This window comes from Lissotriton vulgaris, chromosome 4_1 (genome assembly GCF_964263255.1).
Source record: "Lissotriton vulgaris chromosome 4_1, aLisVul1.2, whole genome shotgun sequence".
Taxonomy (NCBI): Eukaryota; Metazoa; Chordata; class Amphibia; order Caudata; family Salamandridae; genus Lissotriton; species Lissotriton vulgaris.
In genome coordinates, this window is record NC_141691.1 from 518,635,850 (window position 1) to 518,657,671 (window position 21,822).

The 21,822-nt window shown below is 46.8% G+C and overlaps 1 protein-coding gene across 3 annotated transcripts in view; it reads right to left on the bottom strand.

Annotated features, from left to right (window-relative positions):
- The window catches only part of LOC147718917 (uncharacterized), a 139,431-nt gene that overhangs the window by 85,774 nt on the left and 31,835 nt on the right, over positions 1-21,822 (bottom strand). For all 3 annotated transcript variants that reach the window (XM_086964666.1, XM_086964668.1, XM_086964667.1), the window contains exon 3: positions 11,859-11,985. In XM_086964666.1, the coding sequence (XP_086820792.1) occupies positions 11,859-11,985 (127 nt within the window). The remainder of the gene's footprint in view (positions 1-11,858; positions 11,986-21,822) is intronic.

Here is a 21,822-nt window from a genome sequence, read left to right on the forward strand (position 1 = left end):
CAATGCATCCAAAACTGCAAACACGCATTCCATGACCTCAAATATTTCCCTCTCGTTATCATACAATCCAAAGACATTTGTGACAATCAATCAGCTTGGAAATTCTTGCTTCCTCTTCCTGAAAGATGTTTGACCTCAAAATTGTAGTCCTGAAGTTTGGATACTAATCTTATCAACCTTGCAGAAGTGTTACTGGACCCTTTACCGCTGAGTATATGCACAAGCAGCTCAAGTCACATTTGCATCCCCAAATGAACACTTGAATTTTTGTACTGCCCAAATGGCAGCCAATGCCTCTCTTTCTATGGTACTTTAGTATCTCTCTGAATGTTTAAGTGTCTTAGACGCAAAACCAATTGTTTGTTCCTTTCCATAAACCCATTGGCTCATGACTGCTCAAAGACCAGTTAAACTGGGATCAATGGTGATTACACTCAGTCTTATAGGGTTTAAATACAGGTACTGCAATAATGATTCTCTTCCCCTCGCTAAACACCTCTTTCAATTCTGCAGGCCATACAAATGTCACTCTTTTCCTCAACAGCATTCTTAACAGTTCCACCATACGAGAGTAGCCTTGTATAAATCTGACATAATACTCTACAAGGCCTAGGAATGATTTAAGACTATCCCTGTCCTTCGGTGCTTTAGCCTCTTGTATAGCTCTTATCAGTGAAAACTTGGGCATTATTCCAGATAACAATATGGTATGACCCAAATATCCTAACTTTTGCACTCCAAATTGTCAAATTTCATATCTGATTGTCATGCCAGTTTCTGACAGTGCTTTCAAAACTCTATTCAAAATAACATTATGAGCTTGTGCATCTGTTGCTCATATCAGGATGTCATCCTGAAATGTTTGTACCCCCTGCATATCACCAAATAATTTGTCCATAAGCTTTTCAAAGACGCTTACCATTGACGCCAACCCAAATGGAAGCCTGCAATACTCAAAGGCTCCAAATGGTGTGATAAACGCTGTGAGTTCCCTTGAAACTTGCGTCACAGCAATTTGGTGATATGCAGAGCACTAGTCTATCAGGGACAAAAACTCTGCCTCACCTACATTTGCTTACAAATCCTGATTTTTAGGTATAGGATGGCAATCAATCAAAATATTTTTATTTAATGTGCGTAAATCAGCACATAATCTCAACTCACCTGATTTCTTTTTGGTGACAAATATGGAGGAAACACATTGTGAAGGTTCAGCCAGCTTAATGATACCGTGTGAGCACAAATCCTAAAGTGTGAAAGATGTCTTGTTACCTCTGCACACTGCTTGGAAATGACCAACTTTCTTATAGGCCATTCAGCATTTCCCAAGTGTGGGACAATTAGGATTTTTACCAATATGACTTTTTGAGCAACATCTATAACAATGAAACATTTATTTTCTTACAAATTTTCTTTCTCCTTTTCCACTTACGCTAACTGCACATATCGCTTCTGTACATTCCTCAACATTTTCATTTCTAGTGTTTACAAGATTCACTGAAAACCCATCCTTCAAAGCTTTAGAGGAAATCGTAGAACGTTCAATTTCTTTTGCTAGAGCTATAACTTCCATAAGAGTCGGGTTTCTACACGCCAATAATCTCTCCTGAATCTTACGTGAATAACAACTGTAAAAAGAATTGGTCACAAATGGAAACATCAATATTTCACCCAAATTCAAAATGTTGCTGCAAGTTCTCAAAACAGAAACTTACTCTCCCACACTATCATCTATGTTCTGCTTCCGTTTTACAATTTGTGCCTCTCAAGTAAAATAGTATGATACTAGTTTCTTCACAATAATGCGTGCGTAGTCTCTCAACCACTTCTTTATATTGATCAGTCTCTCTGTCACTGCCTGAGCTCATATCAGTGTAGTTACTGGAAATATAAAACACTTCTTGAGCAACGTTCCCAAGACTACCGTATAATAAAGCTAATTTCTTTCCTGAAGAGTATCTTGAGGCATCCATCGCAACCAAGTAATTCTGAAATCATTTACACCACTGCTTCTACTTAAGTGGTGGTTTATCAGGCAGCTGTAGAAAAGGTGGGTGTTGGACAAACTGATGTGGCAACGCCTGCAAAGTCATACTGTCAAATAATTACTAAAAACAACAACCAACAAAAATTAATAATGAATGAAGCACAATGGTAACTATATAAAGATACGACTCTTAAAGTATCCTAGGTGTGCCCAGCACCGTACTGGAGCAAGCACTAGTAATATTTAGGTCTTACTTGCTGGCTTGCGGTGTACCTATTAACGTGAATAATGTCGTCTCAATAATAATATAAAATACTGAAGATATTTTTTCAAATGTAGGTGTGCCTGTCACTGAAAGTGCAGGCCAAAAAACTTGATGCTTTAGAATGAAAGTTTCAGCATGAAAACGAACTTCAATCGCATGCTCTGATACTTGGACCTAACACGATGCCCAAAACAAGATGGCTGCAGAACGAAGTGCACCTCGACAGCAGGAAAGTCACGCCGTACCTGAGGTTGCCATGGTTAAGCAGCAAAGCAGCTTGCAAACAGAAACATCTACGGCATCAACAAAGGTTCAGAGCAAAGCGCTAGAGTATGCCTCGAGGTACTGAAAGCACATTGATAAGGAAGATGTGAGCAGTTAAATAAAAGCGGCCCACCAGGAACTCGCTAGCGTTGCAAAAGTATTGACAAATGTTTCAGGCACCAGTGCGGCTTCCAGCTCGATGTACACAGGCAAATGCCAAGATCAGTGAGGCCAAACCTCGAGTCGGCTCAAAAAACCACTGGCCCTCACAACGCCGCAAAATGCGTGCCAGGTCGGTGGGCGCAACGACTATAACATCAAATCATCACCAGTATGAAGAAAGAAGCCGGACTCTATATAAATTGTAGAATGGAAAGGTTTATTGTAACCTTCAGCGCCCACTACACAGCATAGCCCTATATGTCCTCTTCTCCAAACGTCCTGGCAGCAACTGACATACTGGTTACTGCTAGAACTGTAGGAACATTTCTATCTCCCCATCACATTCTATGTTCTACACATTCTACATTCTAACATGCGTATTGTAACATTCTATATGCCATCTTACCACCCAGCGCTGCCTCTATTCTCTCTCTTGTTTGCACTGGTAACTGAACAATTAGAGGCATGGTTGTAGCACGGTGTGCAAAGTAGGGGTATTCATGGACTAAAAACGCATAAGATAGAGTAGACTATACTTGAATGCTGATGATCTATTGCTGTACTAACAGTAACTGCTCAATTCTCAGGGTTACTCAGATGTTAAGAATTGTTGGTGACACGTCAAGCCTGGAAGTAAATTTGGATAAAACCCATCATAGTGCCTTCAGCTAATAAAGTGGTGAATGCTTACTTCAAATACCGGAGCTATGGGTTACAAGAGAGCCAGCCAGAGGGTAGGAACTGAACATTGTCCCACTGCTTAGACACACTAAACAGGAATTAGAGGGTAGGGTTTACCTGCCGTTGTCCATCATGGGACACAATGCGCATTTTTAAATGGAGTTGCTGTCTCGATTCTTGCAGAACTTTCCATTCCCTCTGCCCCTACTCCCTATTCTTCTTTAATTTTCAGTCTTTAATTAGATTTCTCTGGAACGCAATGAGTCACGTGTGTCCTTCTTGAAATGCACATGCACACATTAAGAGGGTGGGTTAGGGACCCGTGATATTCAACTGCATTACTGGGAATCACAGTTAACCCCATTGAATGACTGGCTGTTCGGTGACAGAGACAACCCCGTGGTTTGGTTAGTTTGGAGTTGGAGTTGTTGGGGGTCACACGGCGTACACTCCCTTCATTATGGGTCAGCGATTCCTTATGTTCGTCCATACGTAACAAAACTGCCAATAATGTGTTGGCATGATGCACTAAGAGTAGTAAGTGGCACAAAAAGCCTGAAGGTGAAGCACCATTGTGATGCTGCTCCTGGCTCTCACAGGTCGCGAGGTTGGATGGCTTCACAGCATGGGACATCATTGGTACTTCTAACCTGGGTGATGGCTTGGCCTCTGGCCATATTAAAACATTTGATCAACAGTTTACTAAATTTATGCTATGTCAACACCAGTTTGTCCGATATAAATCTGCTATGCACCTGAAACATATTAAACTAAGCAGACATAAATTCCCAAATTCTGTCACCTAGAAGCTATAATTACCTTAGAAAAGCTGAGTGGCAAAGGTAACTAGAAAATATAAAAATCTGTGATACTAAATGCACCGGGTACCCCCACTAAACTATCGGGTAGGTGGGAGTGCAATCTGGGTGAATTGGAAGAATGGGGAATGGAGGGAAAATGGTCTTGTGGGCCTTAGTTATCTCCGCAGGTCTTCAGCTAACTGAGTTTACTTTCACCCATTTAGGCTGCGGTGAACGGGAACAACTCACCCTGGCTGCTTCCGATGTAATTTCACAAACCACACTTTCATGACCGCTGCGCCTCTCACCAGGCCGGGTCACCCCCTTGCTCCTCCTGCCGCCTCCTGCTCCTGCCTGCCAGCCTTGCCGCCTTTTTCTGCCGCCGACGCCCTCCTGGCCCCCCGAGCGGCCCAGCCACAGCAGAGCCGCCCGCTCGCCAGTTTCCCGCCGCAGCTCGCCACAGGCCCCGCCCACCACCGGCCCATTGGCCGAGCCGCTCCCGCCGCCCAGCTGACCCGCCCTTCCGTCCCTCTTCTTATGACGCCCCCAGAGCGACCGCGCAGCGGAAGCGCGCAGCGGGAGCGCCGACTGAGCGCCGAAGGTGCGCCAAAGGTAAGCCTGTCTGCGCCTGGACCGCGCCCAGCGCCAGGACCGCTGGCCCCCGCAGACCCCAGCCCACCCGCCGGACGTACGACGCCGCCACCCTCTACGCACTCAACGCCGGCCGAATCCCAGGATGCTACCGAGCCACCCCGAGATGCACCCACGGACCCTTCTGCTGCAACTCCCGCAAGTTCACCTGCATCCGGACCTGCACTACTCCAGCACCAACCAAGACCAAGACGAGCAACAGCAGCAGCCACCTGAAATGCATCCTGCTCAACACCCGCTCCGTCCACAGACACGCCGTCGAGCTCTGGAACCTGCTCGACACAACTTCACCAGACGTCGCCTTCCTCACAGAAACCTGGATGAACGCCTCTTCAGCGCCCGACATTGCCATCGCCATCCCAGACGGCTACAAGATCATCCGAAGGGACCGCATCAACCAGACCGGAGGAGGCATCGCCATCATCCACAGGAACACCATCCGCATCACGACCAACACCGACGACACCCTCGCACCCGCCGAGCACCATCACTTCCAGGTCCATATCAACCCCAAGACCACCCTCAGAGGCACCCTCATCTACAGACCCCCGGGACCACGCACACAATTCAGCGAAGACATCGCTGACTTCATCAGCCCGCACGCCCTCCTCTCCGCTGACTACATCCTCCTCGGGGACCTCAACTTCCACCTGGAGAACAACAACGACCGCAACAACACCACCCTGCTGGACAACCTCGCAAACCTGGGACTCAAGCAGCTGGTCACCACCCCCACCCACTACGCCGGACACACACTCGACCCCGTCTTCTCATCCAGCAAGGACATCGCCTTCAGCCACGCCACCGGACTCCACTGGACGGACCACAGCTGCGTCCACTTCAGCTTCAGAAGGACCACGATCCACCACCACCAGCAACAGGTTGCACGCAGAAGATGGAACAAGATCACAGCCGACCAGCTCGCGACCTCCCTGAGCATGAACCCTCCCACCAGCGCAACGAACCCAAGCCAGGCGGCCACCAACCTCGCGAAGTGGATCTGCAACTGCGCAGACTACCTCGCCCCTCTGAAGACCCCGCCTAGCAGACCCGGTAGCAAGAAAGCCCCATGGTTCACCGACGAACTCAAGAGCTCCAAGAAGAACTGCCGAGCCCTCGAGAGAACCTGGCGCAGAGACCCAACACCGGACAACATGACTGCCCTCAAGCTCGCCACCCGAAAACACCACCAACTCATCCACGCCACCAAGAAAACCGCATTCAAGGAACGACTGGACAACAACGCACACAACAGCAAGGAACTCTTCAACATCGTTAAAGAGCTCTCCAACCCCAACGCCGGAAACAACGACATCACCCCTTCGCAAGACCTCTGCAACTCCCTCGCCTCCTACTTCCACAACAAGATCGCAGACATACACAACAGCTTCAGCACTCAACCGACGCACGCCACGACCGAACCACCGCCCCCCACCACCACCCTCCGCGCCTGGACCCCGATCAGCACCGAAGACACCGTCCGCACGATTAACTCCATCCACTCCGGATCTCCGACCGACCCCTGCCCTCACCACGTCTTCAACAAGGCCGACGCTGTCATCACACCCCACCTGCGGAACATCATCAACACCTCCTTCGACACCGCTACCTTCCCGGAGAGCTGGAAGCACGCCGAACTCAGCGCTCTACTAAAGAAGCCATCAGCCGACCCCACCGACCTCAAGAACTACCGCCCCATCTCGCTGCTTCCGTTTCCTGCAAAAGTCATCGAGAAGACCGTCAACAAGCAGCTGGCCGCCTTCCTCGAGACGAATGGATCCCTCGACCTCTCGCAGTCTGGCTTCCGGGCCAACCACAGCACCGAGACCGCCCTGATCGCAGCCACCGATGACATCCGAGCACTGCTCGACAACGGAGAAACAGCAGCCCTCATCCTCCTAGACCTCTCCGCGGCCTTCGACACTGTCTGCCACCGTACACTAGTGCAGCAACTCAGCAACGTCGGAATCCAGGAGAAGGCACTGGAGTGGATCATCTCCTTCCTCGCCGGAAGGACACAGAGAGTCCGCCTCCCCCCGTTCAGATCTGAAGCCACCGAAGTCATCTGCGGCGTTCCTCAAGGCTCCTCGCTCAGTCCAACCCTCTTCAACGTCTACATGAGCCCCCTCGCAGACATCGCACGCCAGCACAACCTCAACATCATCTCCTACGCCGACGACACCCAGCTGCTTCTCTCCCTCAACAACGACCCCGCCACCGCCAGAGCCAACCTTCACGAAGGGATGAAAGAGGTAGCCGAATGGATGAAGAACAGCCGCCTGAAACTGAACTCGGACAAGACGGAAGTCCTCATCCTGGGATCCTCACCCTCCGCCTGGGACGACTCCTGGTGGCCCCCCGCCCTAGGCAGCGCACCCAAACCAACAGACCACACACGCAACCTGGGCTTCATCCTGGACTCCTCCCTCTCCATGACCAGACAAGTCAACGCCGTCTCCTCGTCGTGCTTCAACATCCTGCGCATGCTACGTAAGATCTTCCGGTGGATCCCCACCGAGACCAGGAAGACGGTCACCCAGGCCCTCGTCACCAGCCGTCTGGACTACGGCAACTCCCTCTACGCCGGAACCACCGCCAAACTCCAGAAGAGACTCCAGCGGATCCAGAACGCCTCAGCATGACTCATCCTGGACATCCCCCGTCGCAGCCACATCTCCGGACACCTGAGAGACCTGCATTGGCTCCCGGTCAACAAGAGAATCACCTTCCGACTCCTCACCCACGCACACAAAGCCCTACACAACTAAGGCCCAGGATACCTCAACAGCCGGCTCAACTTCTACGCTCCCAAACGCCAACTTCGATCGACCGGCCACGCCCTCGCCGCCGTCCCCCGCATCCGAAGAGCCACCACAGGGGGACGGTCCTTCTCCTACCTCGCCGCCAAGACATGGAACTCCCTCCCGACCCACCTCCGCCTGACCCAGGACCACCTCGCCTTCAGGAAGCAACTCAAGACCTGGCTGTTCGAGCAGTAGCGGACCCCCCTCCCCTAGCGCCTTGAGACCCTCTGGGTGAGTAGTGCGCTATATAAATGCTCTGATTGATTGATTGATTGATGCACCCAATATGGGGCTACCCTGTCAATGCTCGATAATGAGAAACAAACTATTCATTAGAATCTTTAACTATAATAGGACATCCCAGATCCATGGGTGGGCCTGTATAGGATAAAGGACAGTTGGGAGGCACCTGCAGAGACCCATACGTTCATCCGAATCGGGCTACTGGTAGTCAAGAGAGATATTGCCTGGAGGTGGAGGGACAGAGGCTCCGTGCGTGGTGCAGGTGGAATGACCCGCTGTTTGCAGGTCGAAGAAATGTTATACACAGAGAGGGGTTGTGTTAAAAAAGAATCATGGGTCCCTGGTAGGCTCATTACGATAAACTCTATCCATAATGAGATCCTGTTGGCTTCCCCTACCTGTTCGTCTATCTGTTTATTAATCAACAGAATCCTTTACAGAAAACCTTCACAAGATGTACTTTAGCAACTATGGAGTGTAGCATTACTGATTTCCCAAAGTTTGCAGTAGAAACGTTGTTCAAAGTTGTGGTTATTGTACATCTCAATAAAGAAAAAATGTATAAAACGTTATATAAAACAATATCAGGACAAATAACCAAAGTTATTTTAGCGGATGGAAAAAGTAAATGAAGTGTGTTTAACTTCAGCTTGTCTTATTACACCACTGATTGATTGTTGATAACTTATACCATGATTACCCTAAATTATGTGTTAATTGATAAAAGGAAGGCATGAAACAAATATAGCATACAATAACCCCAAAACAGCAAACTATTGCCAGACCCTATAATGGTCAGACATGAATATTTTTAAGGCTGTGTCTAGAAGCACCAGTGTGTATTACATGGCCTCACAACGCTGAGAGGCATTTAACACAGACACCAATAAATGAGTACCATTAAGTTGGGTAACACTAAACATCTGTTATTCAGCGCCAAGATACCCTTCTGGGTGAACGTGCGCTTTATAAATACACGTTATGTTATGTCATGTTATAAATAACATACCACAGGAATTAAAACATGATTTGCTTTCTCCTTTCTTCCTAAAACAAATTCCTTCTAGATGACTAGGAAACTGTATTTCTGACTTATCGTTTAGATATACATAAATACAAATATTTCATGGGTTCGGTTCACAGATTAGTATTTGTAAGAGTGAATGTTGTCGTTTTTCTTGCTTATTTTATATTTTGTGTCTAAACTAATTTTCATGGGGCTCTGCGACGGTTGGCCCAGGGAGGGGGGAACATCAAAATCCATAAGGATTGGGTATGACTGATTGATGCTGTATTAATTACCAGAACTGTTCTATGTCAATTCGTACTTCGTGTCTGAGCTCTTTGACTTTGTAGGTTCTAATAAACAGATTTAAGCCAAAAAAATAGAGGTGAAAACAACTTTAGAAAAATATCCTAGATTCCAAGCACTTCGTTTTTAAATGGCTTTTGCCATAGTTGTTTATGCTCCTCTGCGTGATGGATAATCAACTGGCAAAGGATCCAGAGCGCCTGTACCTCCTAACAGAGCTATGCTTTAATACCAGTTATTACTGCATTCTACTTGGATGACATTTTCCTGATGACAAGGATGCGTTAATGAAAGTAACCTAATTAGTAATGGCTAGAGTTAAAGTTCTTAAATCGCATTCGGGCGGGTGTAGGTCATCAGGAGAACCTAATTTCTGACCTGCAAGTACAAAGCCAGAAGGATAGAGAAGTGCTTCAAGGGGACTTTTTGGGGTTCTGATCCCCGAATACATATTACAGATCTTTTGGATGATAAACAAATTCAGTTCATGACTCCAGGCTTGAGAATAAGAGCCGCCAGTGACAAGACTGCTTTGGTTAAGGATGGATTTAAGAACCGAGACAAGTGGGTGGCCATACATGTTCTGCTTCAGTAGTGAAAAAAGCCTTTTTTTAAAAATATTTTTCTATGTGCGAGCATGATTTGCATCAACTGTGTTCCTGGTGGCCAGTATAGAGTTTATGCCTTTTTCAGTGCCTCAAAATACTGTGCATATAAGCAAACGGGCCATTAGTTGTGTGGTCTGCACAAGTAATGGGTTCAAGGCTACCTGTGCGCACTTACCAGGCTAGTATTCATGAAAGTGCTTAAGAATTCCTAGGCAGACCCGAAACGAAAAAAGCCCTAAAGAGAAAACTCACTTATGGGATGTTCAACAGTAACACGTTAAAGTTTTGTGCCACAAATTGCACCAGTGAACAATCAATTTTCAATTTAGATAGTCCTTGTAGATCATTGTGAACCTTGCTTCTCCTTTAGTGGATCTGTAGAGGTGTACAAGGTAATAATTCTCAATGATGGCTTTTGTAAAATAAGAGTACGTAGATTCATGCCGCTTTGTATGTCTCTTTCAATAATAGCAAATCTCTGCTTTTGTTCATTCACAGGCAGAACATTTTGTAACTCTGTTGAGGGAGTGAAAAGGAGATCAGCAGAGCACTAGAAAATCTCTTTTATAGTCAAAATAGTTTTTACTGACTTTTATAGCGATAACAAATAACAGCAAGGTATATCAAAGCAGTCTCCCTTCTATGATTTACATGCCATTGTAGACTACAGTATCTGTCCTGTTGAGGGATCGATCCGCTTTCAAATAGTACAGGTATGCTATGGAAGTGCTTTAGTCCAAACATACTGAACATTAACAGATCCTAACTAATCGTCTCCCATTGTACGAGAAACCCCTCTCCCTTTCAAACTCCCTCTATCACACAAGCGATGGGAAGGGGGTTGCGGGGGGTGGGGAATAAATCAACCACAAAGAGAAACATGGCTACATTGATACATTGATGAGGCACAGTCTAATTAAGTCATGAGGTCTTTACTAGTGGAAGCTCATAGTACCAGTGAAGGTCATCAAGGGAGACGGGAACGTTGGTAAATGGTAGCTTGGAGCCTAGTTTTAGAATTGGAAGAGATGAAGCTCCCTAGCTAGTGTGGGGCATGAAGTCATAGAAGTAGCCCCATTTTGTGACAAACTTGTTCCCCGGGACAGTCACCAGCGCTGAGGTCGGGAAACTGGATGTCCTGCTTTGCCTTTCCTTAACTTTACCACTGGATGCAGTGGAGCCTTGGTGGATCACGTCCACTCAGCCATCTTGGCAGGCCACGCCACAAGAAAAGCTATTATTCTTAAAATAAGAACTGTGAGAGAGAGGTCCCGCAGCCCTTTGCTTCATGACTGGCAGAGCCCTCTATGTTAAAAACAGGAAGTTCATGTGACAAGAAGTCAGATCAATGGAGGTAGCTATGCAAATTTGCTTTAGGGAGAGAGTGGCTTTTGAGGGCAAGGAATGCTCAGACTTATTGTTGTATCGTAGGAAGGAGTTCCAGTAGACGAGGTTAGGTTACAAATGAATACGTTATTGTTCTTAGATGTTAGGTAAGTTTTCCAGTAAAGATATGTAGAAAAAGCCCTACCAGGAGAAGAAGGGTCTCACACAGCAATCCTCACATTCCAATGACATCACCATCCACACCAACATTCTACCCAACACATTCACACTGGCTGAGCAGCAGAGGCAAAGGAACAGGAAAGATGCGTAATATAAAACCTTAGATATAACTCTTATGTTTCTGTACTAATTCCGGGGATAAGTACAAAATCTGTTGCCTGCGAAAATGACTATATCAATGCTGCCACATCCTAAAGTTCAGATATAATAATATTCCCTGTGGTTAGACTACATCAAACCAGCCTTCTGTCTTGAAGTTTTTTTCTATGGAAATATCTACCACCTTTATTAGTAGTGAAATGCTTAAAAAGCCCACAGTATGGAGAATCTGCTGAGATACATGAACCATACATTAAGAACAAAGCAATAAAGTAATGCGTGGGAGCTAGCTGGGAGAACCGCACTCTCAGTGTGATGCTGTGAACCTGAAGATGTTTGTCCAAGAATGTGAACGAGAGGACCAGGTGATGGGGAATTTGTAAAAATTGACAGCGATAACAAAATGTGTTCTTTACCCATAGAGAGCAGGGCTTCATGGATTTCCTTCATCACATCCTTGTACAGCTCCTTCTGCCACTCTTTCAGAAGCTTCCACTCCTTCTCGGAAAAGTAGACAGCGACATTATGGAAAGTGACAGATGCCTGCAAGAACAAGTAAGAAACCCTCAGCACCACGATTGTGTGTTCCTCAACCTCTCATTTTTGAGGCATACGTCTCATGTAAGTTTGTCGGTACAGTATCAAGTACGCCAAACAGGAACAGGAAGCTGTATAGCAAACCTACAGCCCAGACATTTTTTATCAAACTTCTGTCTGTTAAATATATTCCCTTTCATTTCACTAAAACATCTTCATCTCATGAAGATGTCCAGGAACTTCAATATGAGGGACCTCATGATCCCTACAGGCTGCGCAGTGAAAGCCACTCAACATTAAACTTGTATTTTTTAACATTTTCTAAGGCATCAGGTTGTCTCTGAGCTGTAAGCTTAATGCTGAAACAAACAGGGCTCTACAAGGCATGAGCTTGTATTCCTGCAAATCTGAATTACCCTTCTATACTTATAAGGCTGGCAAACTGAACACCATTACAATTGGTTAAAAGGAACGATTTATTTACAAAGCTTAGCAAAAGTGCACCAGGATGCGCTATTAAGTTATTATTAATATTACCTGTGTCAGATATAAGATACAGTGCTAAAACACAAAATGGTCTGCTGAGGATCTGGGTTTCAGAATGGACGGCTAAAAAACAGGTTAAATGGACACATAAGTGTATAAAAGGTTAAAGATCAGCTATCAAAGGGGCCACGTTGCGTCAAAATGCAGTATTTAACACGTCATATGTATTCTTTGCCTTTCTTCAGGGGCCTTTCCTTCAATACATTTCAGTAGGTTAGACCAGATGAAATCTATCAGAGGAAAGCTGATAGGGTGGGAAGTGAGAATAATTATAACACAACTTAGAAATATGATCCCTGGACAAACATTTGTCGGAATTTATCCCCATTGTCAACACTCTCCAAACAGAAGACCTGCTCCTTCACGGACATTCACATAAAAACTCTCAATCGAGAATTTATCAATTTGACAATCACAACTGACTTCTAAGTCGATTTCCGAGCCGATGAAGAAAGATGTCATTTAACTCCCACACCTAGTCAACCTCACACTCACACACCTCTGCTCTATAAAACCACAGCTTTGGCATCATGGTGAACCCAAGAAGAAACTCACATCAAATGACCTATGAGCAAGAAAAGAAACAACAAAAAACTAAATTCTGACACAGAAATCTCTACTCTACTCACACAAAAATCACATCTCCAAAACCATCAAATACTGCCTCGGTTTGATGCAGTTCCCCACTATACTTATTTAACAACAAGGGGTGGTGATGGACAGAGTTTCTGAATTAAGCAGAATACTCTCACCCAGTCAAAAGATCAGGGCTTAATCCAACACCGTTTTTTAGCTCACTGCACCATCCCAGCTCAGAACCTGGCTATATGCAAATTAGTCTGTTCCTGTCCCAGTGCATGATGGGAACAGGGCAAACCAAACTACCAAGCCAATTCTTACACTGGGAAGGAAACAAGCTACCGGGGACCGGTTTCTGGCATTTCAGCCGTCGTCGGCCCGGCTTGCTTGAATCCTGATGGTGCAATGAGCAAGGGACTCACATCTGAGTATACCCTTCCACGCTTAGGGTGGACAAAATATTTAACAACAAGGGGTGGTGATGGACAGAGTTTCTGAATTAAGCAGAATACTCTCACCCAGTCAAGAGATCAGGGCTAGATCCAACACCGTTTTTTAGCTCACTGCACCATCCCAGCTCAGAACCTGGCTATATGCAAATTAGTCTGTTCCTGTCCCAGTGCATGATGGGAACAGGGCAAACCAAACTACCAAGCCAATTCTTACACTGGGAAGGAAACAAGCTACCGGGGACCGGTTTCTGGCATTTCAGCCGTCGTCGGCCCGGCTTGCTTGAATCCTGATGGTGCAATGAGCAAGGGACTCACATCTGAGTATACCCTTCCACGCTTAGGGTGGACAAAATATTTAACAACAAGGGGTGGTGATGGACAGAGTTTCTGAATTAAGCAGAATACTCTCACCCAGTCAAGAGATCAGGGCTAGATCCAACACCGTTTTTTAGCTCACTGCACCATCCCAGCTCAGAACCTGGCTATATGCAAATTAGTCTGTTCCTGTCCCAGTGCATGATGGGAACAGGGCAAACCAAACCACCAAGCCAATTCTTACACTGGGAAGGAAACAAGCTACCGGGGACCGGTTTCTGGCATTTCAGCCGTCGTCGGCCCGGCTTGCTTGAATCCTGATGGTGCAATGAGCAAGGGACTCACATCTGAGTATACCCTTCCACGCTTAGGGTGGACAAAATATTTAACAACAAGGGGTGGTGATGGACAGAGTTTCTGAATTAAGCAGAATACTCTCACCCAGTCAAGAGATCAGGGCTAGATCCAACACCGTGGCAGGGTATACTCAGACATGAGTCCCTTTCTCACTGCACCATCAGGATTCAAGCAAGCCGGGCCGAAGAAGGCTGAAATGCCAGAAACCGGTCCCCGGTAGCTTGTCTCCTTTCTGGTGAAGAATTGGCTTGGTAGTTTAGTCTGCCCTGTTCCCATGATGCACTGGGCCAGGGACAGACTGATTTGCATATAGCCAAGTTCTGAGCTGGGATGGTGCAGTGAGATAAATAACGGTGATGGATCAAGCCCTGATCTTTGGACTGGGTAAGAGTGGTCTGCTTAATTCAGACACTCTGTTCATCACCACCCCCTTTTCTGAATCGTTTTTGGCCACTATAGGTGTGGCAGGGTATACTCAGACATGAGTCCCTTTCTCACTGCACCATCAGGATTCAAGCAAGCCGGGCCGAAGAAGGCTGAAATGCCAGAAACCGGTCCCCGGTAGCTTGTCTCCTTTCTGGTGAAGAATTGGCTTGGTAGTTTAGTCTGCCCTGTTCCCATGATGCACTGGGCCAGGGACAGACTGATTTGCATATAGCCAGGTTCTGAGCTGGGATGGTGCAGTGAGATAAATAACGGTGATGGATCAAGCCCTGATCTTTGGACTGGGTAAGAGTGGTCTGCTTAATTCAGACACTCTGTTCATCACCACCCCCTTTTCTGAATCGTTCCCCACTATACAGCACTCCACCGGCCTTTCCGATGTCATCAACCAGTAACCAAAACGAAACTAGATTCAGCCCATCTTAATAGCACAACAAAGCTAATCAACAGTGAAGCATTTAAACCCCAAAATATAGTCAATGTTTCTCTTGCACAAAACATATTTTCTGATGCAATCACCTGGAAATACATCACCCCCGCTGCTACTGAAAAAAGCAACTCTCAGTCCTGAAGTCCCTGGCAACTTCTTTCTCAGTGCAAACACTGGACTCCTCAAAAACATATGTTAGCAGGCACTGTCAAACAAAATACCAAATTAATACCAAGGCTGTCCTACAACACTGCAGATCTGGTGTCAGGCCACACTGCATCACTGAACCAGCAAGTAGCCGAATCATAACTGGCATCCTTCTCATCACACAACATAAACCTTGCATGTGGCCCCATATCTCTCAGTCATTAGCAATGCCCTATCAACATCCTCTGAACACACATGGACATTACTAACACTGACCTACACAAGTTTTCCTTTTATCTCTACAACCAACATCAGCTCCTCCGGACAAGCACCCACAGATCCCATCGGCTACAGGAACTGAAGGAATACCCCAAATAGTGCTAGCAATGTTACCTTTAATCATACACCAAACAAACATTACAGGATGCAGAACTACAATCTTTTATTAGACGCAGAGATTAGCAAAACACAGGGACAAAGCCTAATAAAGCATCCACCACAGCAGCCACAAAGGGACTAACCACTAGGCAGGGTGTTGCAGTTCTGCAACCTTGATCAGAGGTACAGACCTCAAAACAGAAGATCATCAATATCACCACAAGGGAAAAAACTTAAGGAGCTGAGAGCGAGCTTTATGGGATAAAGATAGAGCAAAATACAACGATAGGCATCGAAAATGTGAATGAAGGACATGGGGACGTGGGTGGCAGGAAAGCATTACAGCAACAAAGAAGGTGTTGATGGTGGACCAAACTCCCCTGATTAGGTACCTGTACTAGGAGAGCTGGCCTGGAGAGGCATGCTTCTTACTATGCCGTCTCAATCCTAGTGGCCCAACAGGGGGAAATCTGGGATTCATCAAGTGATAACAAGGAGGAGAGGGCCCAGCGTCAGCAGGGTCGGTGCCATACTATACATCAGCCTGGGACAACTGTGAGAGTAAAACCAGCAGACAGCAGATAAACCGGAGTGGATGTGAAAGGGGGGGTCAAGTAATAAGGTGCCTCCAAGTTAGGTGGCGGGAAGCAGGGCAAGTGGTGTATCTGCTGCTTCACACATGGGCATCGTGTAAAGCCCCTTGTGGAGGAGAGATGTATAGACCGATCAAGGTGAATGGGTCGGACCACTAGAGATCAGCCAATCCAGAGCAGTGGCGTAACAAAACCTGAGGGGGTCCCCTGCAAAGTACATGAAGGGGATCCCCCCACGCTCCAGAACAAGTCAGGAGCGCTCTGGCCCACGCAGGCACAGTGCTGGAGGTGGCCCCCTGGAGCTCGGGCTCCCTGCAACACGGGGGATGCGGGGGCTATTGTTACACCACTGATCCAGTGGGGATCCCAGAAAGGAATTCCTGTAGTGAAGGAGTCTCCAACCTTTCCTCTGATGAGAGACGCTAATGTTCAATGAAAAACATACTGAGCAACTAATATTATGAGTATGGTAATAGTGACCATGTCAGACAAGATTAGAACACCATCCACCCCATGCAAGATTATTAGCAATGATTACCTCACTATATCAGGGAAGGTTACCGCATTAATGATAAAATGGCTTCATCTTTTTTACAGCCATAGCTGCAATGCCCCTGGTAGGAAGGCAATAATTTTAGTGATAGGTTTCCACAATACTGTATGGTTTGTTACTCAAATATCAGCTTTAAATGCATTTTGGAGATCAATCCATTTAACTTCAAATATCAGCTAAGTTTAAGAGTTTTGAAAATATGCACATTTTTATCTCAATTACCCACTTTTCAATTTTTGGCTATTGAACTAAGCATACGATTCTAATTTAGTAGGCTCAGCTGCACACAGGTGAGCTACTTACAGGTAGCTGGAGTGCTCACCAGTAACTCGTTGGGGAAGCCTGCTGTAGCGTCACCATGAGATGGGCAGCTTGAGCGGGTAGGATGATGATTGGCCTGGAGTACCCTAGATACATACTCAACAACTTCTCTCCATTAGTGAGGCCGCTGTGAAGATGCATGGTTGGCCACATTCCCTGTCCCCTTCCTTTCTGGCTAGAAGAAACTAAGAAACAGCCACAGTGGCAGTGTTGCTTGCTTGACAGCAGGAATGGCAAAACATCTGAATTCCTTGGTAGAGACCAGAGCAACTAACTTATAGAAAATATGGATCGCGAGATGGCAATTGAGGGGCCACAGCTTAATAGAAAATATAAACATACATTTCTAAAGGAAGCACTAAAGGAGAAATGTGAACAACCACTTGATGAAGCTGCAGAGGAGATACAAGAGGGGGGACAATCAAATCTGTCCATGGCATTAGTGTAAGACTCCAGGAATGCCATTGATCAGAAAAAGGATATGGTGGCTCTAGATTTTAATCTTCTTAATGTACTTAAGGACAGATCTGCAGATAATTTCTGATAATGTACGGGTAGTGTTGAACAACTACTCCAATGATATTAAAAACATGAAAAGGGAAATAACAGTACTAAGGAGTCATAAACACTGACTGGAAGCACAGGCTGTGGATGCAGGGTTGTGATGCCGCACAAACAATATCCATATAGCTGGGGTGCCCAAAAGAGCTGATGGAGGTGCTGATGATCTTTTTCTGGAATCTCTAATAATGGATGTGCTCCAGCCGAAGGGTCCCTCCAAATACTATACAGTAGAGACAAACCACAGAGACCACAGAGTTCGGCCCCAGCTGCCTTGGAGTCTAAACTAGAGGAACTGTCACCTGTGTCCTGACTAACATAACCCTTGCTGTACAAAGGGTCCTCAATCCTCCTCTTTCCAGACTTCACCCAGATGGCATTAAATCAAAGGGGAATCTTAAATGCCGTGACAAAAGAGCTCTGTTTAAGGGGGGCTGAAGTACATGGAGCTATTTACAGCCAGGCCACAAGTGCTGGCAGTTGGGTAGCCCTGGCACATTGTCGTGTAGGTTGTCCCTGCGACAAGCTGGAGGGCTGGCAGGTAAATGGTGGTGGAGGATCTAGCAATGCATTGGAAAGAGTAAAACCTGGAAAAATTAAAAAAGGACCACAAGAGACTGACAACAATGGCAAAGGAGATAGAGGGAAAAGAGCACTGTACAGCACTAAAGCCTATAGAAGCCAAAGGGATGCAAAACAAACATTTGGGTGCCTCCTGAAATAATTGGCTGCTTTGGGTGGGGCGTGGGCCCAAGATAATGTTTGTTGAATATTCTGTATGTTCTCTTGATTCTCTTAGGACGCTACAATGGGAGTATTGAAGCTACTTCAGACAATGGGAGTAGGCTACACCTGATATAGGCACAGTGAATGTTGTTGCTGAAACTGGGATGAAGTTAGACCTACTGACTTACTTCAGATACCTTTAGAAATGCATCTCAGTTATTTAATTCAAATTTTAGGTGGCAAGCTTGCTGCAAATTGAGGATTGGGGTTTTTCTAAGCCCACAGCATGGTGTAGCGGGGAGGGGGTTGGGCAAGAGAAGATGAATGTGTAGGCACCCGGTTGGCATACGGTCATCCCTAATAGTAGATCGTTCCCAGCAATACAGATAATGGAGAGCCTCTGGGTTCTAAGCATCTATTCAAACTGATATGAGAGCCTAAAGGGAGGAGGGACACTTTTAAAAGTGTGTTTTGGGATACAAATGGAATGGGAAACAAAGTTAAAATTGGGTCTGAATCAACCTGGCTTGATTGATGTTAGGCTGATGCGGAGTTCATAGAATAGACAGATCTAACTAGAGGGGCTGCCAAGATCCTGGGCAGAGGTAGAAATTGCCTGCTTGTGTATACAGTATTTGCCTCATGCTTCAGGTTGGTGGCTACATTGCTGAGAGATTCACAGAGGTATGGGCACCCACTTGTACATGGGATGGAAAACAGATCACTCTAATGTGAGCCTACCTCCCACCAGGCTTAGCAAGTACTACACTAGATAAGTTGAGCTTCTGAATGCTACAATTCACTACATTGGTACATTCACTAAGAGCCTGATGAATATACGGGGACATGTACGTTTTTTGATGCCGGGGGGAGAAGCATTTCTATATGAATAATTATTCCATTAGTACAATTTATTCATTGTATTTATATCACTATGTTTAATAATTTCATGATTATAATTTATTCAATGCATTTACTGCACTATGATTAACAATACCATTATTATAATATATTCAATGTATGTATTGCGCTGAAGTTAATAATACCACTATTTTAATAGATTTCATTTCTTTATTGCACTATGATTTACAATGCTATTGTTAACCATAGTGCAACGAAAGCACTGAATAAATTAGATTGCTTCACAAGATGACCATTAGGTGAAATGTTTTGTGTGATTCAGAAATCTGTACATTTTGCACCTATATGAAATACTGAGTGAATATTTGTATAATAGGTTTGACAGTGATGTTACAACTTAAGGATACAGTTGATTCCAACTCACTCCCTTGTTTTCTTTTAATGCAGTTGATTAGTAAAATATTAGTGGGAGTATCATACTTTAAACATTTGTAATGGAGTCCTAGCTACATCTCTCACAATTGTGGTCCATCTCATTGCTATAAAAGATGTAGGAGGAAGAGTGGAGCTCCAGTCTGTACAGGAAGTAAGACATTGTAAGGACTCATGGTACCTCTCCCACTGTAGTACGAAAGTAATATTCCTGATACCCTGGTTCAATTTCTCATAAGATCTCTGGCCAGGTAAGTACATGCACTACCTAAAACAGGGGTGGAGGATTAGCATGTGTGCTTCTCAAATTAGAGGAAAGGCTCAAATTAGGGTCCTTTGTCCTACCCAAATCAACAAGACTGTCTTAGTCTGTAAATTTCATTCGAGCGCGGGGCGTGGCCAACAGCATGGCCGAGTAAGTCGGGAGCCTCTGCTGCTCCGGCGAGCCGATCGAAATCCGGCAAGAAAACGGCGTCCAGAAGTCCCATTTTGGACACAAAAGGAACTCTGAAGGTTCCATCATATCCTGGAGGCGAAGAAAAGTGGGCGCTGTAGCGCTAAAATCGTCTAACATTGGTGAATTGTTCCGCTTCGAAGCATCGCGGAATCGGACCCAAGATGGCTGCGCCCGGACGACGAGACTGGGGCACACAGAGCGGTCCCGGCCGACGCTAAGACTGAGAAGCAGCCTCGTGGGAGGAGGACTGGTGTTGCGAAACGGCCTGTGCTCATTCCGGGGCGGCCTGAAGCGCTGACGGAGCTCTGGCGGATGGCGGATGATTACGGGGAAGTGTTGTGGAGGCGCATACTGGAGGCAGAGTGAGCCCAGACAAGCGGCCTGATGAGGTAGGCCTGGGTGGCAGAGCGGGGAGGCGCCTGAACCGACTCGAACGGCAAGAGCGCTATGGGACAACACTGCAACTGGGGGTCTGCAAAGAAGCGGGCTGCACTCCGAGAGTGAGGCCAGGCGACCTGCGCTGGAACCGAAGGTATGACCGGGGGGATCTAAAGCGGCGGAGGAGGGCCTAGCGACCGGAGCCACATCCCGGCACCTGGCCTGTTGGAAGGCCTGAATTGCCCCTCCTGCCTGGACGGTGCTGCGGAGGAGGACATTGAGGCATTGCCCGGGAGGCTACGGGGGCAGAACTGGACAGGAGCACAGACGGCTTGATTGGGACACAGGGGCGGAGTGCGGCCTAGAAGCCGGGTCCCAGGACGGGAGAAGAAACGTGGTGCATCCCCCCCTGCATTTCAGGGAAACGCCGGATTTGCGGAGGAGCCCTGGTGACTGGAGATTTGACCTGCCTGGTATGCTGGGTCCCCGGCCTGGGACAGCACCGCGAAGATAGCCCGAGCGCACGCCACACATGAGAGATCTGCCCCGGGGAGCTGCATTGGGCCTGACGGCTTAGGGCCTGAATTGACAGTTGGAGGCTGGTGGATGGCCTAGCTGAGGAGAAGGCCGGATAAGGGGGTCATTGACGATATCCAGCCCACTGGGAAGTGTGAAATGGGTAAAAAGGAGCCGACCACCAGAAACCCACGACAGGGGACCCTGGACCGCTACGCTACGGCCCCTCCTTCCACAGAGACGGAACTCCTGGGCCCTCGCTCGGACACGGCACTATTGATGGGGGCCATACAAGCGTCGAGAGGAGATATACAGGCATCTCGTGCAGCCCTGGAGGTCAAGATCGGAGAGGTGGGCTCAGAGGTCACTCTGCTGCGACAGGACTTTTGCAACTTGACCGAGAGGGTTACCACGGCGGAGACCAGACTGGGTGAGGCCGAATATACAATAAATACCCTGAAGAAGGATGTGGCTGAGCTTCAGGCCTCACATAAGCAACTTCAATGGAAGGTAGATGACGCGGAAAACAGGGCCCGCCGCAATAACCTCAGCTTTGTGGGAAGGAATCGAGGGGACCAACATGGCGGAGTTCCTGCTCTCCTGGCTGCAGAAGACCTTCCCGGCGGCGAAATTCTCAAACTGCTTTGTGATAGAAAGAGCACATAGGGCATTGCTAGCGAAGCCACTGGTGGGGGTAAGGCCGAAACCTGTCACTGCCCGCTTCCTGAACTTTGCAGACCGCGACATGATATTGAGAGAAGCCAGAAAGCTTGGAGAGATCCGTATGGAGAACTCGC